At 37.5% G+C, this 27175-nt stretch overlaps 1 protein-coding gene across 1 annotated transcript in view; it reads right to left on the reverse strand.

The window, feature by feature from the left end:
* Positions 1 to 27175, reverse strand: part of FRY (FRY microtubule binding protein) — a 159360-nt gene that overhangs the window by 50661 nt on the left and 81524 nt on the right. The window contains 18 exon segments of the mRNA XM_030954500.1: positions 1352 to 1455; positions 2018 to 2168; positions 5352 to 5434; positions 7767 to 7857; positions 8624 to 8792; positions 12086 to 12232; positions 12611 to 12867; positions 14590 to 14761; positions 15061 to 15160; positions 17171 to 17325; positions 18532 to 18642; positions 19470 to 19630; positions 20712 to 20884; positions 21087 to 21178; positions 23774 to 23831; positions 24023 to 24147; positions 24905 to 25094; positions 25448 to 25707. Coding sequence (XP_030810360.1) covers positions 1352 to 1455; positions 2018 to 2168; positions 5352 to 5434; positions 7767 to 7857; positions 8624 to 8792; positions 12086 to 12232; positions 12611 to 12867; positions 14590 to 14761; positions 15061 to 15160; positions 17171 to 17325; positions 18532 to 18642; positions 19470 to 19630; positions 20712 to 20884; positions 21087 to 21178; positions 23774 to 23831; positions 24023 to 24147; positions 24905 to 25094; positions 25448 to 25707 — 2599 coding nt within the window.

Genomic DNA, 27175 nt, shown 5'->3' on the forward strand with positions numbered 1-27175 from the left:
ATTGATAGTTTTTAGCCAAGGGATTGTCTCACATGGTATTACTAAATTTCTATTTATTCCTAATTAAAAATCTGTAATGTTGAACACTTACTGCACAAAAAACTAAAGGTATTTTTCTAATTGATTACCAGTATCATAACTCTGTTTCTTCATATGTTTATTTGCATGGCTCCTTGATGGCTCCTTAAAGCCATCCTCACTGTAAATGTCACATTGCTGTACTATTTCTTAAGTTCTTCATTTATTCTTGTGACGATTTCTAAGTACCAGTTTTCTCACACTTGTTAAAAATCATAGTAAAGACATTGTTCGATCAGTTAATGGTTATTTGATTTGTGAAATCAATGTACTGATATACAAAACCCTATTTCACCAAAAAAATTTAAACAGAACAGTTGGTAACAGAGTAGCAGGAAAGGAGAACAAGCATCTTCTTCAACATACACTTCATTTTACCACTGTGCTGTAACATCCCAATTTAATCTCTTTTTGCCTGCTGATCAGCAGACTCTTCCCAGACTGACTGTGAATACTTAATGGTAACTATGGTGACTGAATGAGAAGTGAACTGTGATCTCAGCTATAATAAATTATTTCACAACCGCCTGTGTTTATTTGTGAACACTATTATTTATCAACCATGGAAGCTGGGGAATGGCTTTATAATGCTGAATACCCTTGTGTGCTAAAAAATTAGGCCACTCACTTTTGGTAATGTTGAATGGCAGGACAAGGAAGGTAACAGCCTTCAGATGAACTGTGCTACAGTCAGGAACAGACAGAGCCGTAGGGAAAAAGCAGTGCCTCAGTGCCCAGGTACATAAGGGAACACTCTGATGATAAAGTATTCCATCAGCAGTGAAATTAATGAAGCTTTTCTTTCCAGTGGTCTGTGTCCTACCTCCACTACCTCTGCAGTACAGCTATCCTGGCTCTCTTACAGACTATTTTTGCAAAGGCAAGAAACAGCACAGGTGTGTGTAGTCCAGGTCCAAGGTATTTGTAGACTGTCATCATTAACCAAGCTGGACAAAGGCATGAGTTTCACCTCCTTTTCTTGCAAGGGCCATGCCATACATTTTTATAGAGATATTTTAGATATTTTTATAATTATCTTCAAATTTCTACACACCTGCAACATCTCTCAAATTTGGCTGAAATTGGCCAAAATATTAAAAAACGTTGAAGTTTTGAGACTAATTTACAGGCTGCAACTGCCTTGGGGTTTTTCTTTTAGGGTGGAGAGAGGAAATAATAAAACATGTAAGAAACACAGCACCACAGCTTCAGCAAAACTAAAGTAAAAGGAGGGAGTACATTTATACTTTCTTTCTTGTTCTATTGGTCTTACCTAAAAAGAGAGCATGTAGCAATAAAGGGAGGTGAAGAGCCCAATCTTCTCTCACACTGTGATCCACTACCATCTCAGTCATGAAGATAACAGCAATATTGCACCTGGAAGTTGAATCACAACATCAGTTTCAAAGCTCTTGGAAACAGGAAAGCACAAACACGATGCTTATTTCTGAAGAAATACACAATCTATAAATTTTCAGATTTGTGGCATTTCTTCTCAATACAATTAATGCTGAAGCACTTTACTTACAGTATCAAGCAAACAAGTACCCACTACTGAAAAAAACCCCTTTATTATTGTCAATACAAATTATGTAAAATTGGAACTTCAGAATATGCATAGCCTAGTTAGAATAAAAGATCAAAGTGCTATGAATAATAGGCACAGAGGACTGGGAAAAAGAAATTTTCCTTTTCTGTTTCAGTTGTTTCATCAGTCTTATTCTTATCAGTGATGTCCTACACTGTAAATAGGCTTTCTGGTAGAAATCTGGTAGAATTGTGAGCTTTCACTGCATGTGGATTTTTGCACTGGAAATCAGCAGAAATTGACGGTATGATTTTCAGGTGTTCTGAATGGTGGGACAGTTGGATTGGTGTTGATCAACTACTAAGAGGAAGCATCTCACTGTCTGAAATGTCAGAATGAGAAACTGCTCACCTATGAAGGGGTCCCCGGGGTGTGATGGTTTCAGGGAGATAGTCCACGAGTGGTGCCCAACATCCTCCATTGTAAGGCATGGGCAGGGGATGTGGCTGTTTGGTTTCAACAATATTCAATAACCAGCTTGTATATGGAGAAACGGGATCATCTGCATGAAAAAGCATTCAAAAAAAGTGCATAAAACTCAAGTCTGATTACCTGTTTTTGCAAAATACTACAGGAAATTTTATGCTGACTATATGAGTTCAGCTGTTTGGAACAATGTGATAAGATGCCATGAGGTTTGCAAATTCCTGTGTTCAATAACAAGTGATGCATTTTTAATCCCTCTTTCATGCTGCTGGAAATTAAAGAGATTCCAGGCAGACAGCACTGAATGGTAGGAGCGGCAGCTGAATCCCTGCTGTCACTTAGTAGTGCTGGATTCAGATCACAAAGCACCTAGCAACAGACTTTCTCTTCAAAAATGAGGGAAAAGTTCAGCCAACAAAGCTGCTGTCAGAAGCCATCTGCAGCAAGGAGCAGAGTACCAGTGACACATTCTTGCAACTCCTCACCACTGCCCTGCTGAGTGATGCTACAAAGGCAGAAGTTAAATGTCCTGAATTAGCAAGGAGGCATAAGGAATGCAAAAAACATCTTCAGGGTAATTTTCTTTCAACAGGGATGAATTATATCTTGGATTTCTCAAAGATGGATTTAATTTTGCTTTATTGTGACAGCTGCTGTTTGTTAATGAGTGTTAGAGTTTTGTCTCCCACCTGTTTATCTGCAATGATATGGGTCAAGTCAGTTATTTCCACCACTTACTCTCTTGTCTCAGCTGCACAGTTTTGTTCATCTCTCCTGTATTTTGATCCCTCTCATTCCTCTCAATTTTCTCACTGTTCACTTTTTATTTCTGAGGTCTGGCAGTCTGTGATACACTGCCATGGAAAGTATCCTTTCTTGGTCTGTTTTTGACATACATTCAAACATTGCCCTTTATGAATTTTTAATGAGTGTTATTTTTTGTTCAGCTCCTTCTTTTTCTGTTTTTGTTTGGTTTTTTGTTTCTTTTTTATTATGTTTTCATTTTGTTAGGCTTTTGTATTTTAGGTAAGCTTGAAACTCAGCATTTTCCTTTTCTTTCTTTTTTTTTAACAGCATGTATCTGATGCTTGTCAGCTTTCCCACGGGAAACAAAACTGTTTTGATGCCTACAAAAGTATCGGAGCTAGATTTTTCTAATGCGCATCACTTCTTAGTTTTAGAAAAACTTCTTCAGATTTCCAGATCTTCAGGACACTTTCAATGCAGTAGCTGCTTCTCCAATTATTTCTAAAATGCCAACTTTATAAATCCCATTCTCAAGTGTCAGTCTTTCAAGAAACACTTTATATCTTTATGATTACTATTTAGATTCTCTGGAGGATCATTGATCAGTTACAGATAAGAATAAAATGACTTAATAACGTAGCAAAGTATGGTATTTTCACATATTCTTAACCAAAATTAACCACATAATGTTTGTCAAATGCTTTTCACAGAAAAAGCACTGCACAGGAACTACTTATTTCTACCAATTTAAGTGTTTCAGAGAAAAGTGCTTCACGAAGGTCACACTGAGACCTAGATCCTCACTTCTGTTTTCACAGTTTATGCACAGACTAAGAAAAAAAAGAAAAGAAGCACCTCGAAGGTAAACATACAATCCTTGCCTGAACAAAAACGTTTGTGTGTTGCAGAGTGGTGTGCTGTATTTATATCCTCAGCAATACATGAATATTAAAGTAGATTGGAGAGAGGGGAGAAGCCATACCACAAAATCCTTTGCAGCCTGGGCTGCCTGTCTGAGGGAGTAAGTTGGAAGTTGCATTATGTTTCTTGTAGAACGACAAGAGACATAAAAATTCCTTTCTCTTATTAGAATTCTATATAAATGTCAATAGCTAAGTAAAACACATTTTATTTTCCTTCTAGGTATTCAGATATTTGCTAAAGGAACCCCTGTGAAAAGTACACTTTGCATAAATATTCACAGTAGTACAAAACTTGCAGGTATAGGCAGGAAAAAACATTCAGGCACTGGCTGGAGGAGGCATTCCAAAAGAGCAAAGAAAATTTCAGTATTTTTTAACTTTTTATCACTCAAGCTTTTGTCAAAACCAGGTATTTGTGAAGGCTGTTCTGATAACATAAACACTATTCTGTCTTGAAAGATTGTTCATGCAGACCAGATTAGCACCAGTGCTTCAGTTAACATCTGGTGAAGTATTTTAAGTAGCTGCAGAACTGGAAAGCCATAAAAATTCAAGACAAGTGTACTAAACCCCACTAAGTTTAAGATGTTGCACACCTTCTTATGTACTTAAACATTGGAGTTTGTACATAACACAATATTTTGTCAATACTGTGCTTCGTAATTATGAATAATAGTTGTTGGTGTAAATTATCCTATTGTATTGTATTTTACAGTCTTTGCATATTTTGCAGAAGAGTATCACCAAAAATTACTTACTAAAAATTATATAAAGTCTTTACTTCTTATGTCAAAATAATATTTCAAAATGATGTCTGCAATACCAACCCAAGACATGATGGCCAAAATAGTACTTGACCTGGCTTTAATAAGCCAGTAATCAAAGTCAATAACAAGATCTTGCCTTTTTTACATTTGTTTCACACCTAGCCAAAATCTGTAAATTGAATTCATTCCAGAAATGAAGTCAAACCATCCAGCTCTTCAGTTTTGCACTATTGTACAATAGTTAACTGGTTTTCTTTGGAATCTCTGCTGAGCACCAGTGTCCATTTACAGCCTATTTAGCAGAAATACATAAAGAACAAGAAGCATGCTCAGGAGCCCCATCTCCCCTCTAACACATGTTTGCACAATGCAGCTCAAAACTGGTTGCAGAGAGCACATAAAAGCTAATGAGGAGATAAGACTTCATATTTGGAAACTCCTGAGCCTCTTTTCATGCTCATATAACAGCACTTGATTTGGAGGGATATACTGCCAAATGGCACAACTCAAAGTGCTTGCTCTAATGCTCTTACAAGTCTTTTGCCTTGCCATGTATGAAAGGCCCAACATGTTACTCTCTGGAGGATTCTCTGCTGCTGCTTTCTGTGAAGTTCTCTGGCCTTCAGATGGGTTTGACTGAACCCAGCTTAAATGAAGTAAATTAATTAAATGAGATATGGAGGGGAAACAAGGACACTCCCTGCATGGCAATGCTACATTACTGTTTATAGACAACTTAAACTGAGAGGTTCCACTGGTCATTACAATGTTCTCCTCTCCAACCAAAACACCAGAAATTTTATGAAATTGAATGTAACTTACTTTTATCATCATCATAAGATCCTCCAGAGCTATTACTGTACCTCGATTCTAGTCGGGTATGTGCTCTGATGACATTACTGAACCTTCAAATACAAGAAAAAAAATCTTCATTAAAAACACAGACTGCCATTAAACATCTGGACTTTATGTTTACCAAAAAAAAAAAAAAAAGGCATTTCCTTAAGCATTCACTTTTACACAGGAGTAGACAGCAAATGAATGTAATGCTGATTCTTTCCACATTTTTGCAGCCAGTTTCTGAGAAGTTCTACCAGTGTGCTCCTGTGTCATGAGCCTTTAAAATTTAGCCAAGGGGAACTCTCATGCTGCAAATGTGTGATTATTCTTTTTTCAGCACGGTGCTAGTAATGCCAAGGTTGTGGGTTCAATATGGGCCATTCACTTCAGAGTTGGGACTCCATGATCCTTGTGGGTCACTTCCAGCTCAGAATATTTTCTGATTCTGTGACTGACTGGAAAGTCTAAAGCCAAGCCTGCACAGGTACCAAGCAGGAAAAACTACAGCAGATCACCCTTCAAGAGAAGAATCCAGCAAATGCCAGAGCAGACCTAATAGAAAAGTTAAGGGACATGAGAGCCACAGCAAACTGCTCACAGTTGTCCTCAAATCTTAGATTCATGCTAAGCTGACTTTTTCTGATGATCTCCTTTGACTTCCTCCACCTTGTGTTCCCAGGGTAATCAGGCCTGAAGTGGAATGAGAGGAGCCACACTGACAGCTCACACACTAGTGATGATCTAAAAACATCACCATTCCTGCAGAGCTAGGAAACTAATTACAATTACCATGGATCAAACAAGACAAGACTGAAGATTTTCTAGACAAAATTCAATTCAATGTCTTACTAATGTTCACACACCTCAGTGCAGGGTATTTCACTATACATCAACATATTACATGGTTTCCAAAGCATGTGTCTCATAAGCATGCAATAAATTCCTTGTGCAGTCGACAAAAATGCATTGTCAGCCATCCAATACACAGTATGCTATGACCCTCATTATTTCATATGTCCTGGCATATAAAGTCAGTATTAATGGACATTCTAAGATTGACACACTGGTTTTGAAGTGCAGATGCAACTTGCAGCCAGCTTCAGTAACATAAATGCCAGCAATGATGTCAGGCAAATTATTTTTCATTATCTTCTGAGGTGTCTTTCAGCAGGATCCTGACTACCAGTATCAGAACTTTGTATTTTTACTTTCATTTTTGTCATAAAGTCTCTGACAGATCTGAATTCTAAAAACCTTTTTGGAGTCACGTTTAAAACTTATATAAGACAAGAAATCCTGACTTGAACTACTATAAGAGACATTTGCTCAACTTGGCTGTAAATCAACTGAATAAAAATTTATCTTAAAGCTATGCAGCCATAAACATTCATGTAAAGAATTATAAAAAAATCAGGGGAAAAATTGTTTTATTATCCTTTTAAGTACATTTCTAGTCCAAATGTTGAAAAACACCACTTAGAGTCAAATCTGTTTTACTATCAATTTGAAACTCAGCATTGAGTGCCATTTTCTACTTACATTTAAATTAGCAGACACATCTAACTAACCTGACAAAATGCTACTCTAGTTTGTAATGGGAGAGAGCAAGTAATTAAAAAGTTTTAAAGTACAGAAAAGTTTGCTCACATAATTATCTCAGCACCTCTAAGCCCTGAACCTTAGGGAAGGAGCACTGGACTACTGAAGTGATACTGGTGACTATCAGTGACTAATGTAATACTAATACACTGACAAATGCTACTGTAAATTGTCCAAAGTTCTCTTGCAAAACTAAGAGTGTTTTCGTGAGAGAAGCAATCTGTATGTCTGTGCTCTAGGATCTGATGGCCCTTAGGCTTTGCATTTACTCATCTGTCATTTGTCAGTATGTACCATAAGTAGCAGAAGTCTAAACTGAATATATAATTTATAAGCAAGTTATTTTCCATAGCTGTCCTCTATAAAACATTTCATCTAGACAAAGGAGGTGTCCTTGAAATCAATTATATAAATCTGCAAACTAAATTTTACTCACTTTCCATGAAATCAAATGGTGTGATCAAATCTGATTTTTCATAAAAATTTTAGTAGTCATTATTTGAGGCACATTCCTAATTTTTTCTTTCATCTTTGTGGATAATTCCTACAAAACTATGACCTCCTTAGCACAATTCATTAAATGCGGATTTAACAGTTCTTCCTTTACCATTAAACAAGAGTAGGGAACTAGAATAATGAGAATAGCTTTTTTTTTTTTTTTTAATCATACATACTGGGATAATGCCACTCAATCAAACTGAGCACCAGAGCTCCTCACAGTACAATGCAGAACTTTGTCCAACATCTCAGCCTAGGAAAACACATATATTTTGGCGGAAAAAATCCCAAGCCACAAACCTTTCATCATTCTCTTTCACCACTCTGTTCTCCTCTGCATCAGGAAAACTATCTTGGCCAGCTACAACAGTGTTACTGCTGGAGGTGGTTCCTGTAAATGAGATGTGAATAAGATGTTAGATGGAGCAGACAGCACCTGCAAAGCAATAAAAGCCCGTAACTCACAGGGGATTTTTAGCAGCTTCAATCAAAGTGACCATCCTGCAAGTACTTGCACATGGGAATGAATGAACACTGTTACTTCTACAGACAGGACCTGCTTCCATGACTGGATGGTGTTAAGTTCACATGCTTTGAGAAGTAGATTAACAGAATTATGGTCTTCTACTCCTTAAACTAAGCTCATGCTCGAGAGACATAGTCTGCTGTTTTTCAAGGATTTGGCAAACCATGTACAATGTTAAATGTGGGGTTGGTTCTTAAGTATATTTGCCTACTGCAGCTTGGAAAATGGCATTAGGCCTTTCAAAACAGAACTGCCACACCCTGGAGGCTCTCACTTTTCAGGAAACTCTGCTTGATGTATCTGCTGTGCTCACTGCACTGATGACAATTTCTTGCTCTGAGTAAAACAGCCACTAGAGAGTGGAGTTTTCTGAAGAGTGGCAGAATTCTGAACAGCATCAAATATTAGTAATATGCTATTAAAATAGTTAAGATAATTAATCACATGTTAACAAAGCATATACATCATTAGTAATGAAAAAGAATTGTAATTTAGACATGCAACAAGGCCCTGAAACTTGTACTTTATGTACACGGGTCTGAAGGGATGCAAAAGTAAGAGATTGTTTTTTGCAAAGAGATGAAGACTCAAAAGACCAGGAGAGCATAAAGCAAACACATTCAGGACATACCAGAAGCTGCAGCTGAGGCTTTGTTACTGGCAGCAAAACGGTAAAATGGAGGATTATCACAATGTTGGACGATGGGGTTCACTGGGTCGGTTTGCTGCAGCTCAAAAAGGAGTTCTTCCATCGTCTGAATAGTGTTATTGCGACACAGATATATTGCAACCTTCTTTATCTGTTGAAGAAAGTAACAGTTGTTAAACTCTGACCAAAGTGAATTTCCAAAGGAATCAATGACTACACTGCAGTACTGAAATGATCTCGAAAGTAAGTGTTATTCCTGGACGGACACCACAACCACATGCAGTTCATACAGAAATAGAACTTCTCACTTTGACATCAAGATCATTTCCCCAGCAGACTGACTCTATGCTTTAATTACTTCAAAGTTTTTGCTTACTATTCACAATGAATTGTTTATGTATATAACCATATAACATGCACATCTACTAAACTGTAGCTGTGGCCACAAAGAGTAAGCCAGGCTTTGAGTTGCTACTCATATCTGTTAGAAAAGCAAATGGAAAAAAGGCAGAGCAATTACATATACAGACTTAATGTATCCTGATTTGAAAAATTTGAGAATATATTTTATAGAAACTGGAAATTTCTATAAATCTTTTAAGAAGATCTCAAGCCTGCACTGCAGCAATGAGGACTGTTGAGATACTGGGACCAAATTCGGCTGTATTCTTGAGGAAAAAAACCCTGATCACTATTAAAGGCAGAGACTCTCTCCAGCTCAAAACCACTTGATTCATAAACTGGTAGAGCTGGGAGACCATATGGGGAATATCTCTCTGTGCTTGCCTGCTTGTTTTTAAAGATGTCCCTAAACAAGTTCTTATAAGGGAGCTAATATATTAGACTGAACAGCCTGTTGGCCCCACCAAGTATTGCTGTTCTTATACTCTTAAATACTTCCATTAAAATAACTTCCTTACTGCTTCTCTTTCCTTTTTTTTTTTCCTCAGAGAAAATGCACATATGCAAAGTCTCTTTTACTCTACTGTGCTAAAAATTTCCCAGGGACTTTCCAGAGACAAATCCATCTCCTTCCCGAGGCTCATTTCTGGTTGGGGTCACAGTGCCACTTTCAGCTTCTCTCACCACTGCAGGGGTCACGTTCCCAACACGAATTTTTGCTGAAGAGGTTTCTGAACTGTAAATACTCCAAGAAATCTTTCACTACATAATGTGAAAGAATGGACAGCTCAGCAATTTGTACTGGGGCGCTGGGAAAAAATGCTTAAAGGAAACATAAGAGACAAAGCAATTAATTTAGATGATAAAAAAAAAAATTAAAAATGTGAGTCACGCATGCTTTTGGCTTGGACCCACACAGGGAGAACAGATGGCCAAAGGCACAAAGCAGCTGGTGACTGCCTCGGGGCACAGTGGGTCCTAAAGGAGATGGGTAAACTGGCAATCTTGCAGCTCTGCTCTTTTAAGCCCAGCTGACCTGGGACACTGCTGATAAACTGTCCAAATGATCTTTATTTGCTAACGTGTATCTGTTATCTACATGATAATGGAAGACACATGTTTATGGTATCAGCAGTCTTGTGTAGTTAGCAGAGTTAGGTAGGATTTCTTATCTCTAAACTCCAGGGCATTAGCAAAACACTGAGCAGATGCTTGTGATAAGACCAGTGTATTTTCCTACTCCAGACAAAGCTATCAGCAAAGGAGTGACTCATAAGCACAGTCAGGCTTCCTACTGTGAAGCTAAAAACTTTTTCAGATTTTGCAAAATCTGAAAATCAGACTTTTAACTCAACATTACAAAACACAGACTAACTGGGTGGTAAAACACAGGGGAGCCTTGTCAGCTGCTGCTGCCACCAGTCATGAGAAGCCTGGGTGGGAGACAGAAAAGTCCCACAGGCAAAATAGGAGATGCTGAGCAGATGAAGCTGGAGATGTCAGAACAGATTGCTCTCTTTGTGAAATAAGAGGACTGTACTGTCCTGGAGGAAGATTGGACTGTGAAAGCCAAGGCTCTGAGGCAAAAAAAAAGAATTTGAAGAAAGAAGTGCACTGGGTGGGGGAGGGGGTTTGAGGAAAGGCTGCTCAGAGCTGCGGCGTGGCAAGAGTTATGGAAAAAGGAGGTGCTGAAAGCTTTGGCTTGGCAAGTATCTGGATGGCGGATAAGGTTTGTGAAGGGCTCCTGGGCAAGAGGTGACAGGGTTATCAGGCTTTTCCAGTCAGGCTACATTAGGAGTCAGCACAGGACAACTCCTTCCTCTCAGAAAACTGCCCCTGTTCCTTCTGTAAGCTGTCAGAAATGAGGGTAAAACAGCCCTCAATTTCTGTCTTATCTCTAACAGGTAATTTCCACTTGTTTTCTGCCAACACAGATGGGACCACCTTAATCCCAAATCCGTCACAGATTGTAGGATGAGGCAGGTTGGAAAGAAGATGGGAAGTCTCTCATCTAACCTCCTGCTGAAAGCATGGTCAACACTGAATGGAAAGCCTCTGTAACAATTGAGGGAAAGATCTTATTTCAGATCAACGCCTTTGTTTTCCTCTCATATAAACCTTGAGCTTTTTCTTACACCAATTCCACTTTCAATTTTTTTTACTTTTGACTAGCTAGGCATATATATACATTGATTTGAGAATATAGAACAGTACACCCTACAAATGAAACAAATGGGATGCCTATGCTACAACATCAACAACATTTTGAGGATTTTTATGGGCTTCTTATAGCAGTCATTATAAACACCTTGGGCAAACTAGTATTTCAGCAGGTGAAGTGTGTTTATGAGGCTTTTTAGATAAATTTCAGATTTATTTCAGGGAAATAAATGGAAAGAGGCTAACTAATAAAAAAACATATCGTAATAGGGCTGGAAAATTCACTAAATTTAGATTCTGTTTCACTCAGCAACTGAGCAATAAGAAACATGGGAATGGAAGTAGCCTGTTTTTCTCAGACAGCCCTGATTTTATTTTAACTTGAATAATAACAATATCCAGCACAGTTTGAGTTGCACATTGCAGCAACTGTTAGATAATTTATGACAGTCATGCAGAGGCAGAAGCTGATATGGTTAGCTTATAAAGGTTAACTATCTTCTGTCTCTTGAGATGGCTCATGGAAAGCTCTAGTCTGCTAAAGAAAAGGATGTAGCATTTTCTGGCAATTTATGGCCAGTCTCTGTTATTGTCTCCATTCACAGACATGTAAGGTTTCTCTTTGCTTAAGAGAAACCCACCTCTCACTTGCAATGGGGTGTGCTCTGCTGCTGCAGGCTGAGATTTGAACTATTCAATTTCTTTTTTTAATTTCAGTTTCTTGGCACTTTTATTTCTGCCATTAAATTTTGTACAGTGTGTTGGGGAGTATGTTGGTATTTCTTGTTTTTGATACAAAATTAATTTTCTGCAGGTAATAGCTGTTTCCTTCGTTACAACCTGTGTAATCAGCAGTAAATAAAATGAAATGCAAAGACTTACATAGGGTAAAAGGATGGTATCACTGCTAACACCACACAAACTAATGAGGAACTGCAGAGTTATCCTAAGGTTGTTACTCCATTTTTCATTGTTGGCCAAAGCATTCCAGACATTTTCCATCTCTGGTCCAGGAATTTCATCTCCATACTGCAAAGAATCATAGGCATACATTCCTTGAAATATGCAGGCTTCCAAACCAAAGCATGTTCTTTTAGAACATTTTCTCACGCAAAAAAAATCCCAGTGAAATGCTGTAAAAAGTTACAAAACAGTATTTTAAATAGCTACCTGACAGATTTCAGAGCATTAACTCCATTTAAAACTATTTAGGTTCTGATCCACAGAAGGACTTAAATCATAAGAGAACATAAAAGTCTTGAGGACTGCTAATTCAAAAAGTAATCCTAAAATTAAATGGGTTTTGTTTGATTGGTACAGACTGTTCCAGTGTAAAATTTCTGGTACTGGAGGGAAGAAACAAAAGTTTTACAGGTTAGTTTCTTTGTTTGATTTGTTTTTTTTTACCTTGGCTGTCATATACATGAGATTATTAAGAACCAGGGAGGTGGCCTCAGGTGAGCCCCAGCCATTGCCTTTTAGTCCACTTGTGACTGCTATTTCCCCCTCCTTGTCCTTCAGTTCATCTTCTGGAGTGGTAGGGCTTGAGCCAGGGAGGAGCAGCCTGTTGTCTACCAGTTCAATATTATGAAGCCAGGGTAGCAGATAGGTAAGCATGATCTGTCTTCCATTTGGATGCGTTGTTGGAAATCGCTGGCTTACCTCTAAAACAGGAAGAGTTGAAAATGACAGCATATTAATTTATGATCTAAACCCTAAATACACTGTTTAAATCACATTTCTGACATTTGTTAAACTACCTGATGGTTTTTACTTTGCACACCACAAGCATAAAAAACATGTTCTTGAATTTCCTGAAGAGAAACATGGAATTACTTCAGTAATAGCAAGTAATTGGTCATGTCTTCTGTCTAAAATAACTAACTCAGTCTGGGCTTAGAAACAGAAGGTCACCCCTAGTGACTGTGCCATGTTATATAATAAGTAAGGTGGATGTCAATAAAGAGGAAAAAGGATCATTCAGTTACTGGTGGTTACTCTAGAATTCCAAGACCTTCTGGAGAATATACAAAAGTGTTCTGCAGATTACAAATGCCTCACTGGCCTCCAGGTTACTAAGCTATATTTTAAATAATAAGGCACTTATTACACTGAGTTTACAAAATTTTTTTTGCATATATTGGGATCCTACTTCCTGTGGGAATGTCTATGAAATTCATAGCTGGCTGTCAGTTCAGGAATACTTGTATACAGCACTTTATATAGTTCATAAAAAAACCCCCTGGCACTGTAAGGCAAAGGGATTGGAAAATCTGGGATAAGAAATACAGCTCCCTGCCAAAGCAAGCCACATTATCTCTCTGTACCAGAACTCTTCTGTAAAATCAGTACAGCAAACATTTCCTTTTTTTACTCACTCCCTGGTTTTTAAAAATTGTGAAGACACACACTGTTCTCTCCTCCTAATGATTCTAGATGTACAGAAAGGATGTCTCACTTGGACTGTATCTGGTATATCTGAGATTTTTTTAAATGACACAGTCGTTACAGCAACATGAGTAACAGAGATAATGAACACCATTTGCTTAATGACAAATGAGCCATCAGAATTTCCCTACACCAGTTATTTATAACTCATGGTATCTTGGGCACTGAGAAATGTAAGGATGATGTATTGTTCCTTTACCCTCCCTCCAGCCCCTACAGACTGAGTAAAAACAACAGAAAAGGATTTTAAGAGCCAGTAAAAATTCCCATGATTACAGACATTAGCATTCTGTTATTTAAAAACTAGAGCAACACATAAGATTGATTAAACCAGATAGATATGTCTCAAAATATAATTGTTCCCAGGAATAGCCTCACAGTGGGCATATTCTGATTGGTGCTCCTGCAGGTCTCATTCTTTAACATTTTTCTCAGTAATCTTGAAAATATATATTTCTGGTAAAATTTAAAAAAGTGCTGAGACATGCAGATGTGGCAAGTAACAAAAGGTAGAGATCACTCAGAGTAATTTGAATCATTGGTAGAACTAGACACAGGCAATCAATCTACCCAAAGTTAAAGTCATGTTTATATAAAATGAAGAAATATATCCTCACAAGTATGATCTTTGTAAGTCCATGTGTAAGAAGAATCACATGAGAACCCATCACAGCAGAGTTTGCCAATGTCATTTTAACTCACTCAGGACACTCATAATTTCAAAGTTACCCCAAGGTCAGAGTCCCCAAAGAGGGTTTCTGTACTTTGTGTGAGTACCTCTAGGAAATATATATTGGACTCCTAAATCTGATTTGACCTGAACCAGAATAAAACCAGGTCAAACTAAATTTATAAACAGAACTGTGGTTCAAAATGGTAGCAGTCTGGCACTTGTAAAAAAATGTAAAGGAGATAATAAGTCAAATAAATACAGGTACCTGAAAAAAGTGGAAGGGTAAGTTCAGGATACATCCTTGCTAGTTCATATGAAAGAAGGGCAAGTGAGACACTGTAAAGAGGTGGCAATGGACCATGTGTCCCATACAAGATACTGCCTGGTCTTTGCTCAGCTACCTTTTTTGAATAAACAAAAAGCTTTGATTCAAGGATCTATAAAAGAAAAAAGAAAAAAAAAGGAATGTGACAATAAAAATTTATTAAATCAGGAAATATCAGCATTTGAAGTTTAGCTATCAGAGAAAGCGCTATATGTTTCAGAGTATATGCTCCAAATATGAAAGACATGATAACATTCATTTTTACATAAATATTCTTATAAGTTTTCATAGCCAAGACAAAACTGATTGTTTATTTTCAAAACAAAACTAATGCACAAATAACAGTACTTCATAAGAAGTTCACCAAAAAAGTCTCCAAGGGCAGGAGGAAAAAAATTAGCTGATACGTGCCTGCATAAGTTGCATGGAAATTTCATAAATCTCTCTGTTGGTGTCAGATGCCTTGAACAGCACCAAATTTAAAAGCGTCACGATATCAAAAGGATAGTTCCTAGAAGAATAAACAGAACATTTTTGTGAATGCTGGCGAGGAATGCAGATTATATTCACTCTGATTTACTCTGTAATATGGTCTAAAGAGAATGCTATCTTTCCTTTTTCTCTTCTACCACCAGAATATGTGAAAGGGGGCTCTTCTGAATAAACACTGCTTGATCAAAGGACCATCTGGTGAATGGGAAGAAAGAAGGGATTATTTATAATTACCTTGGACCAATGCTTAGGAATGCACTGAGTTACTCACAATGAGAAATGGAATACCTGTGTCTATGACTGTCAAATCATTTTAATTTATAGCATAAACTGTTTACAGGACAGGCTGACACCCATGAAAGAAAATGGGGAGCATGAAAATTTCCAGGGATAAAGAATTTCTTAAGCCAAGATGCAATTAAAATAGTCCCTTTGGACAAAGGACACTATCTCTGATACGAACATTCTGAGGTATTAGACAATTCTATGAAAATTGCTTTCAAAGAGTAAACACTAAGAACAGCTTCAAAAAGTCTGCTATCTATAAAGTCAACGTCAATTTTAAGGTTAAACATATCAAAGTGTTAATGAGAATATTGTTAGAGGAGTAAATCCCACGTCACAATATTTGGATTTGCACTAAATAGGTTTCTGTTTTCTCACGATGATTTGTAAATGCACTGATTGAATTGTGAGCCATCAATTTATCACCCTAGATGTCAGCTACAGTGCTCCTGGGTGGCTGCAGGAAGCCTATTTGGACTTTTTAACATGGCAGATACATGTGTGGCATGGGACACTCTTGGTAAGTCCGCACACTAGCTGCAAGCCAAGTTCTGTAATTGGCTCTTTGCCTTTCCTTAAAAAACAAATACAGAAAGAAAAGAAATGAAGGGAAGTGGCTTCTTTGTAAAAGGTTGGATGGACATCATCAATTGCTGCTCATTTTACAGGCAGTTTAAGCAGTAGTTTCCTGATATATTTTGATAGATGATAGAGGAAAAACTATTAACAGCTTTCAAATATTAATAAAAATTCCCAGCTTGCTAGAAACAGGACTTTCTATTCAAAACAAATCACAAAGATCATACTCTCAATTTTTACTGTAAGAATGAAAAAGAATAGTTTTTAGATCACAGTGGTACAAGTAACCCAATTTGAGGAAAAAAGACTGTCTGAAACTGCAATGTTTCTGTGTTCATTAAAATAAAAATCCTGTTAACATCACTGAATTTACAAACACCAAATTCCATTCATAGTCTAGTTGTTCCTGTGAGAAAAAAACAGTTTTGCAGGAAAACGATGAAATTTGTGACTTATTTTGATTTTCCAAATCCCAATTATTTCTCTATTGAGTATTTCTCTATGCTGGTCAGACATCTTGCCAAATTATTTTTTTGAAGAGTACATTTTCACATTTATTTTAATAAAATGCAACTTACTGCATTGTCTAATTTCTCTATAAATTTTGTCTTTGAAAATAAAAAAAGGGATAGAGTTTTATGAAGGCCTGACACAAAGGCAGTATTTGTACTCATTTCTTCATGTAGCTTGTGCTTGCTCAGCATTAGCAGTAATGATGATACCAGCTGACAGGAAAGGAACTAAACAAATCAAATGAAAGCCAGTTTAGAAAAAGAACATGACTTTCAAGATAATGACAAGTCAAAATAATGACTTCAAGCTATTGACATTGAAAACATTTTTCCTTTTATAAATTAAATTAAAAACCATGCCAAATCTCTTGAAACTGGATTTATGACCTACATTCAAATAAAACTGTTGTAGATTTGCTTTTATCTTTCTGAGCAAAATAGCATCAAAATAGCATCAGATTTCAAATATACCTACAGTAAGAACATTCTACCAAACGCATCACTTTGTTTTCAGAATCATGAAAATCAAGTGATACAATCTCAAGAACTGTTTGAGAATATATGTGTGTGACCAACAGCTCCTAACAATACAGTGAGCAGAGCCTCCAGTTTTCTTTACATTTGAAAGTGTAGATTAATAAATCAATTAATACCTGCTTCCACACACAGTTGCAATGGCTTTGAAGCACCCAGAGGCAAGCTGGTATGATCCTGTGTAGCATCGATCTATTGCCCAGTTGAAGAGATTGATTTGATCAGGATTCAGCTCTAGCAACAGGACTACAACTTCACAGCCAAGCTGGTGAACCTGAGCAAATGTCAAAATATGATTGATGAGGTCAGATATGTTCATTCTCTAAAATTCTCAGAGTGACACAGACAAAACAGGGTGAAAAATGGAAAATTCAAGTATGTAAGAAGAAATCAGAACATTTGTAATTAATTTATTTTAGGGACAGCAGAGTTGGAATGTGACTCAGGTTTCAATACTCATCACTTGAAAAAATGGTACGTACAAAGACTACATAAATGAAATAAATTTTCCAAAATTTGGCACAACAAAAAAAAAAAGCAGAATTTTTGGAAAACCTAAGATACTTGATAAGTGTTCTTGGGCAACTTCCTTTTATATCAATTAACTGACTTGTTAACTATTTCCTACTTCATGTGAATGTCACAGAACGACAAATGTTCACATTTATCCTTCTTTTGACTAACACAGAAGCAAGGTAGACAAAGAAAAATACCTTTTACAAGACTGAAAACTTGTATGTTTAATCCAACTACATCAAGCAATCTAACAACTCTCCCTACAGACTGTGAATCCCTTAATCCTGGTACCACCACTGCTACAAACACATCACAACTAAGGCTTGGACTTCTTGTTCTTTTAGTACAGGATAGTGCTGGCACGCCAAACACCAATGCCTATTAATATTCTGTCACCAAGTGTAGGTGACTGCTTGTAGAGACTGCATATCACTTGCATATATCTTTATAGCTCTGTCCCTACCAACATTCCAAAATCCCATGTAATTTCTGAAGGATTTTCTCTGCAGCTATTCATTCTTTCTTTAAATTGCTCAACCTTTTTTTTTTTTACCTAATCAATTACCATTCCCACAGCCTCTTTCCTCTAGCTGCATCACATGCATTTATTTACATTCTGCTATTTACCTTTCCTTAGCAGAGTTATATGTGCTGGTATGAGAGTTTTAAGAAGAACAGCAGGACAAAGTGCAAGATATCAAAAGGGCAAGGGAGAGTTGTCTCACGCTCTCCACTAGATATAATCACCAGTCTGCTCCTCCTCAAAGAGGCATTCGAGTCAGCTACAAACACAGAACTGTGACTATGTAGGTACAAAGTCAAACCCCATCTTCACAGAAATGGAAAATGGCAAGAATAATCCATAACATGTTCTTTAAGAAGAAAGAAAACACTTAATAAACTCTTTACTCACTCAGTACAGTGAGTGACTGCTCATCAGTGTGGCATTTTGGTCAGTACTTACACGTAAGTCTTGACAAGCCAGAATGTTATCGAGCCATTTGTAAAGATATCCATCGGGGGAAAGACCAACATTATCAAACACAGGTCCACAGCAGAGCACAGCCGACATGGCCTGGAAGCACATGGAACTTCAGTCACACAGAAAGTAACACCTCAAACCTTTCAGAATTATTTCAGTCCCAGATAACAGGACTGCCACTTGCTTTCTGCTTGGAGGGAGCTATGGTGAAACTGGTAACAGCTGACTGACTGGTAGAATTCAATAATTATTTTGCTACAGATTTTACTGGATTCCAGATCATGCTCAAAGCATTTTGGGGAAGAGTACTATCTTCAAGATCTATTTTGTCATTTTACGCAGTATTCACAAACCAAGCTGCAAAAGCAATTAAAATACACTCCGATGTTTCAGTAGTATGCTACTGCAAAAATTAAAACTGTCTGACAGCAAGTGGTGCAGCTTATATAAGTACATACGCTATTATTTTCCCAGCTTACTCATGCAGGGGAGTGCAACTAGTTTTGCCACAGAAGTACATTATTGCTGAGCATGTCTCCAGGCAAGCGTGGGAGGCATTCCTGAGTTGTACATTGGTACAGATTCAGTATCCTGAGGTACTGCATCTGAACTACACCTAATTTCAGAGTCTAACAGCTCCTTGCTGAATCTGCTAACCCATTAATGAACAGCTAAGTAAAACTTCAAATTGCACTCTGGTTTTTAAAATAATTATCCTTGAAGAGTGTCAACAAAGAAAAAAAAAAGAAATCCAGTGCTATATTCTATGATACCACTGTACATTTACATATCAGCATACAAGTTTGCATCAAGTATGCCAATTCAAATTTCTTTGAAGTAAAAGGAAATAGACCCCACAACAACTCGTATTTTCACTGAAAAAACTGCTGTTACTGCTTTGTATAGTGAAACTTTAGTACCTTTAATGCACAATACTGATATCTTGTAATCTGGTGATTTCTGTCACTGTAACGGTCCAGTGGTGTGAACATAATACTGAAAGGTCCTGCCCATTGACTGAATAAGATGAACAGGTGATGCCTCAAGCTCTGCTGAGGGAAGAGAAATCTCCTGTGGTGAACTAAGTGAACAGAAATAGAAATAGAAATAGTTGTGATTTGTTAATATTAAATACATATTAATGTGGCACAATGATGACATGATTTTCAAATTTCTACAAAAAGAGAGGGGATTTTATATGTTCAGCATACACTTACTCCAAAGTACCTAAGCTCCTTTAAAAAAATCCAACCAAGTGAGTAAGGTGCATCTTATTTCTAAAACCCTTCAGTTTTGAATTAATGTATAGTTATACAAACATGTACATTTGATTGTAGAAAAAAAGCATTTAAGGATCTAATTATAAAATCAGCATTTTTTACTGCCTTCTGCATTCCTTTCATGGCAAATATTTACTTGGTTTTTCCTATTCTTTAAGTTTGAGCCTATACAATATATGTGTCTCACTCTAATACAGTAATGGGTAGGGACAATAAATAAAAGAAACTTGGTGGCTCTTTGTTTATGACAAATATGTGGTATATATTCTGAACAGCAGAATTACCTGAGCAAATGAAAAAAAGCCTCAGACCTCGTCTTCCAGTAATTACATTCAGGCCTTTAAAGGAGAGGCTTTTTTTTGGTTTTTTTTTGCTAATGTAATTATGTTATATTTCTGAAGTGATATTGCAATATATAAAAAGCATGAAATCAACTGGATAAATCTTTGTGATACAGTTGGACTCAAGTAACATGGGATACTGTCTCAACACCTCGGGCAAGGTTTTCACTGCATTTAATATTGCACATTGTCTGCACGTACTTGTATTTTTTAAGGTCTGTGAGTTTATGAAGAGTCTGGCAATCAAGTTAGGTGGGAGAAAATAATAAGAAGAAAACTGGAGCCCCTGGAGATCACAGACAATTTCTTTGCTAGGCTTTTAAAGAGGTGATTCTTAGACATGACTATTACAAGCTTCGTCAAGCTTTATTGGTATTTTTATTTCAATCTTAGTAGACTTCTGAACACTTTCTTTTTCTACATTCCACTTTACATTCAATAATATGAAAATTCAAAAGCAGGGAAAAAAGCACAGACAAAAAAAAAGAAAAAAAAATTACTTTTCCAATATTTATATTAAATGCATAATTTAGCTCCATACCTGGAACACACTGTATCAAGTTGGCAATCATTGCACTGAAATGTGCTCTCATATCCTTAAGGATCTCAACTTCTTTATCATTTTCAGCCTCCAAAAGCATGCGAGTCAGATCAACATACTCTAAGAACAAGGCTCCAAGGGCTAGTGTATCTCTTTCTAAGGCTCCATTTGTACTAGCATAAAGGAAAGTTGCACATTAATATAGAATAACAGAGTAGTTATGCTACAGTTTTCTGCAGAAATGCATGCAAATCTCTCTCATATCTGATAGACCACACAATTCTTCAAAGAACATACTGACATAATCTCAGTGTGGCAAACACTGAAAATTGTTTCATGTAAAAAACCAGTATTTATGAAGAGTGATAGTCCTACCTGTCACTTATAACACCCGCATCAGCAAGGAGTTCAAAAATTCGCAGTAGCTGCAGTCTTAGTAGATCTCGTCGTTCTCGACGTTTCTTGTTCTTGGAATTTAAAATAACAACCATGTTTATATGCATAGGTGCACACATTAAAAATACTAGCTTCAGAAATGCCAGTATCACAGTGAGATTTAAGAATTCCAGTTCAAGAATTTTCTTCACAAAGGAACCCAAATACTTTTGGAGATTGCACTATATCGTTGTGCTTATACATCAACAAGGAACTGAATATGATCAAATTTTTGTCTTTGTAAGTATTCTTGGAAAAAATATTAACAATTGCCTTAGTACTTATTGAAAATGTGGAAATGAAATAATGAAATACTGGATAAAAATAACTAATATTCAAGGTTCCTGTAGCAAAAACCCATGTTATCTTCAGGTAAAACGGATAGTAATTTTAGTTTAATGTCATTTAGTTTGGTTACTGAGGCACTTATAGTGCAGAATGTATATCCAGACCTAAGGAAGGTACCTTAGTGATTGGCCATTCCTGAACTTGGCAATGCTGCAGCACACCATCACTCACATTCAAGTGAGGTCCGAGCAGACACCACTCCAGCCCAGTACTGGGTGTGTTGACTGCAGGAGTTTTGCCCACAGTAATGAATCCCTCCCACAGAACAGGACTGCATGGTTGTTAACTGGCTCATTGTATCTCTCTGTCTTCCAGAAAGCTGTCCTTTCTGTCTTTCTTTCCTGGAAAGACGTGAATGCAACAAGGCCTGTTCTATGCTGAAAGGCTAAATTGACTTGTTTGTATTCTGCATCAACCCTAAGCAAGAAAAACATGAGAAGGTAAAAAAGCTGTGTTGCACTCAAAGAAACAGGAAAAGCTCAGAGAAAATGCAGATTTTGCTCTTCAAAACTGAGCAATACTAAAATCAAAGGCTTATCTCTTCTAGGACTCTGGCTCTTTCCATGGCCAGCAGTAGATGTGTGGGAAAACAAAATGATGCTTTGTCTGGTATTCTGACCCAGAATTGGCAGAATTGCAGCATCCCAGCCAAAGGTTTTATCCCAGTTATTATGCCATTTGACTTGAGCCCTGTTTTTCTCCTGTTACACCTTTAAGGCTCCAGGAAGCACATGTAGAGAAAAAAGCAGTTTTAATACAGTATTTACCAGACACAGCTGCCTCCTGCAGCAGTGTCAGAGGTGATCTGGCAAAGCTCCGTGCCAGCACCCACAGGGCGGATCTTGTGTAATGTCCATTTTGGTTTATCCCTGCAGCTCTTGGCCATGCTGGGAATTCTCCTCCTAGTCACAGCATATGTTCAAGGACATTGTTTCTGGTGTGTTGGACACCTGCCTACTGACATGGAGGCCTGCCATGATCCCTACAGCTACACAGCCCATACAGTCACTCCTGGGTTTCCAGGTGGCACTGCTTTGCAGGAAGGCGTCCCATTTATTCATATCAGGGAGAATACAGGAATTAAAATCACAGTCTCTTGTTCTCATACTCCTCTAGTGACAATTCCATGTGCTAAATTTGCTCTTGCTGCATACAGTAAACTTCTGAACTCTTGCAATTCCTTTCCTGAGGGTACACTGGATATGCATGTCTCCAGAAAAGGATTTTCAAGTCTAAGTTGTCTTAAATGGTGCACAGGTAAAATGCAGAGGCAAGTGTCTGCACTAAGATGTATTACTCCACTTCTGCCCAGTATCAAAACAAGTGACCTTCAAATCAGCGACTTCATAGGGATGGAGCCACACAACAGAATCGAGGCGTGAAGCAATGCAGAATGGAAATGATTGTGGCTATTTACCAGACACAGAATTATTAAGAACTGTCCATGAGCCATCTCAGATTTCTATCTTGGAGCCAGATGGAATGGTCCAAAACTGAGTCAAGGAGGGACAACTGAGCAGAACTTGAGTCCAGTACTGAAGCTCTCCCTATGGCTTTTCAGTTTAGCTGCATAGACACATCCTGCTATGACACTGATACTTATGAGGCTACAGATTTTACCACCAGAGGTTTTTAAGAACACAGAATTCTCTCTTGTGTGGGTTGGAAGATCTGTTGGGAACCCTTCCAGCGCTACTTTCTCATCTAACTAAAGAGAGTACTATAATGAAGGTGAAAACTCTGATGAATTTGTCAGTTAACTGAACGTATTTGGAATGAATCCTGTGCCATGTGATCCAGGATGACCCTGCCTGAGCAGGGAGGTCGGACCACTTCGGTCTTTTCCAGTCATGCTGTGATTCTGTGACTCCATGAAGTTGAAATAGGTGACCCTGACTGCCCTGAAAATAAAAGCACATCTAAACACTGCTACAAAATGTGCTTGTAGCCCAGCTGTGTTAAAGCTTTTTTTTTTTCAGATACTTAAAGTGAATTTCCCATATAAGCAATTTCTGTATCAGGAGGTTCCATATTGGATGGGAAATTTTTCCTCAGAATGGAATTCTATATTGTACATTTCAGATCACTGATAGAATTTAAATTAAACTAGGCTTAAATTGAATTATTTTAAATTATGCAATTAATAAAATTCTTGCAAATGGAATTAATTTTCTAGTTAGTACAAAAGAATATATTTGTATTTCAAACAGACAGAATTATTATTTTTAAAATAATTTTTCATTAAAAAAAAATTAGTACATTTGATTTTTGCAACTAACCTCTGGTCTTCTTTCTAGGGCTTCTTTCATTAGTGGGTGGAGTTCTTCCACTAATTCCCTAAATCAAAAAAACATAAATACTTCTAAACAAAATCTAATGTCATTTGAAAAGCATAAATATTTTATCCAACATATAAAAACAGAGATCTAAAATGCAAGTAAAATTTTAAATATATATTTAAGTTACAACAAAAATAAAACACTTGTATTATAGGCAAATAACTGAGAATATGACAAGTGGAGAAGTACCTGAAAACAAGGGAATTTGTTCTTCCAAATCCTAATACAAGTGATTCTGTTATTTCTATGCTTTCAAGTCTCATCAAAGGAACTAGTTGCTTTAGTAAGACTCCAACAGATGGAGTTCCAATAGCCTAAAATATATTAAAATATTGTTGAATTTGTCAGGATATCAATATTAAGTAAACACAATTTATTATTTTTTACAAACAAACATTGTCTGAGAATCAATACATATTTTAAAAACATGCTGGAATGATTTTACTATTATAGATATCTATCCACCAGTCTAACTGGATGCTTGCTACCAGATAATCATCTCAATAATACCTAACAATAAATACATCTGGGAAATCTCTTTGCTTTAGTACAGATTATTGCAATTTACTTTATTTGTTGCTTCATTAAAATATTCCAGTAATTGCATTTGTGGAGCTACTGCTCCTCTCAGGTTGCTACTACTTGGAAGTGTATTTTATATATTATTGCTTCTGACAGGCATATATCCAACAGGAATACAATTTGCATTTGGAAATCTGCTTTGTTTCCTAATGTTTTAAATTTATGAATTGGAGTGCTCTACAAAGAAATAAAGGGGATGACAAACCAAAGTTAACTTCAAAACACATGTTCAGACGTTCTATATTTTGAATGCACATCACCCAGAATGCAAAAAAAAAGCAATATATTGAAAACAACATGGCTCTTGCCAAATATTTATCAACACATCATATCATACAGATGTTTTAATTGTTAATTATGTGTGTTATGTAGTTTCCATATATCAAAATATTCCCTAACTGAAATATTTTCATCAGGATACGGTTTTGTATGTAGATGCAGCTTAAAATTCTCCTAAAGGAATAGTTTACTTGTAACAGGTTGCATCACCTTATTGTCGTAGTTCATGGTTCCATCAGGAGTGGTAGCCATGATCTCTGGTGTTGAAGCACGCAGGTGTCCTGGGCTCATAATACTGGGCTTTGCTACTCCAAAACACAGAATAAGGTAGTTTCTCCACAAAGTAACATAGTTGTCCCCACTGCTTGCTGTGCTTGTTTTCTTTGCATTAACAGGAATACTAGAATTTAAAAATTAATCATAATTCTTAAAACGATCTTCCAGTCTTGATTATAAGTACCAAAGTCTTAATTACAGTATTTTAAAACATTTTAAGAGGGAATAAATCATGCTCTGTATCTACCAGCTGCAATTCAACATGGCATGACACACAGGAAAAATCAACGAAGGTAGAAAATGGGAGTTTTCCACCTTATAAGTTGCAATTATGAAACTCAAACCTGTGTGGCACCAATTTCTGTGTGACACCTTGCAGGATGTGTGGACTGATACTCAAACACGAGACCAAAGCAAGGTTTACATTAACATCACAGAGCTCATACAAAAGAAAGTGAAATGCAGATTGCCACTTACTTTGGATCCACAAGAGGCATTATCAGCTGTAGCCTCGTGAAGGCGTATGGCCAAGCATAGCTGAGTGCTGTAGGACAGTGCTTTGGGAGATTCTCCTGCCTAAGAAAACTGAAGAGGCAGAGAACCCACGGGTCTTTAACGGACTGTGCAAAAATCCAGACGTGGGAAGGACTTTTCACATCGTAATGGCTATTCACTAGGACAGCATTCCACTCCACCAGCCACTGCAAATCCACGCTGTGTGTTAACGGGATTGTTGTCTGTGGAGAGAAAAGATAAATTAACACTCTTTGGTGTGCTAGTCAGAAACCAGGCACAGAGGCAACACATTTGCTTTGCTTTATTATTAATGAACAGAATGAAAGCACAAAATTCAAACCTTGGCCTCTAAAAACTGCAACACCCAAACCCAGGTGCTGCTATTTCAGACAAATTTCCTAATTCCTGTATTATGAAGTCAGAATGTCTCTTTCTTGTTCAGTTTCTGTTTCCAGATGCACAGGGGCCCAACCTCCCCACTAGTTTAATGTCCCCTTCTGTGCTGGTTTTGGCTGGGGTAGAGTTTATTTTCTTCATAGTGACTGGTATGGGGCTGTGTTTTGATTTATGCTGAGCACAGGGCTGATAACACAGAGATGTTTTTGTTATTGCTGAGCAGGACATGCACAGAGCCAAGGCCTTTTCTGCTTCTTGTACAGCCACATTGGTGAGGATGATGGGGGATCTTGGGAGGCTGGGAGGAGACACAGGCAGGACAGGTGACCCCACCTTACCAAAGGGAGATTCCAGACCATATGACATCATTCTCAGTGTATAAAGTGGGGGAAGAAGAAGGAAGAGGGACGTTTGGAGTGAAGACATTTGGCTTCTCAAGTCACTGCTACACGTGATGGGGCCCTGCTCTCCTGGAAATGGCTGAACACCTGCCTGCCCATGGGAACTGGTGAATTAATTGCTTGTTTTGCTTTGCTTGTGTGCATGGCTTGTGCTTTCCCAGTAAAACAGTCTGTATGTCAACCCCCAAGTTCTCCAGCTTTGACCCTTCTGATTCTCTCCTGGATCCCACTGGGGGGAAGTGAGTGAGCAGTTGTGTGAGGCTTGACTACTGGCTGGAGTTACTTTTTTAAGCACACAATATGTGGCTCAAACCTACAACCCTGGAAAGGGCACTCAATGTGGACAGGAACATTTGTTACTTTAAACTCAATTAGGTGGAAAACTGTCCCAAACTGATTGTTCCTGCCCTCTGGAAATGAGCCTCTCACTAATCACTAGGACAGCATGCAAAATCAGTTGCCTTATGTATCAGTTCTTCTACTGACAGTTTTTTATTTAAAATGCTCAATCTCTGCTTCCTCTGATGCATGTCAGACACATCAGACCCCTGAGAGAGCAAAAGGAGAGATTCACCCCTGCTGTGAATTACTCTGGAGCTTATGCTACAGAGAACACAGAATTCCACTCAGGTATGCAGACAGGGCCACTTCCTGAGGACACAAGGGAGCTAAAGCTGATTCCCTTCTCAAACACATGATAGCAGTGAGTGCCTCCAGCATTAGGTGGTGCTAGCGATAAGACTTTCTCAACTGTTCTTTTTTTCTGTATGCAGTATCTTCCATATTCATAGTACCATCACTTTCATGGAACAGATTGTCTGGGACATTGTGGAGCCTTGGAGCTCTTGGGTAGATGGCTGGAGCCTTAAAGGTGTATGATTTCTTTAATTTT

The sequence above is a fragment of the Camarhynchus parvulus genome, chromosome 1, assembly GCF_901933205.1.
Source record: "Camarhynchus parvulus chromosome 1, STF_HiC, whole genome shotgun sequence".
Classification (NCBI taxonomy): domain Eukaryota; kingdom Metazoa; phylum Chordata; class Aves; order Passeriformes; family Thraupidae; genus Camarhynchus; species Camarhynchus parvulus.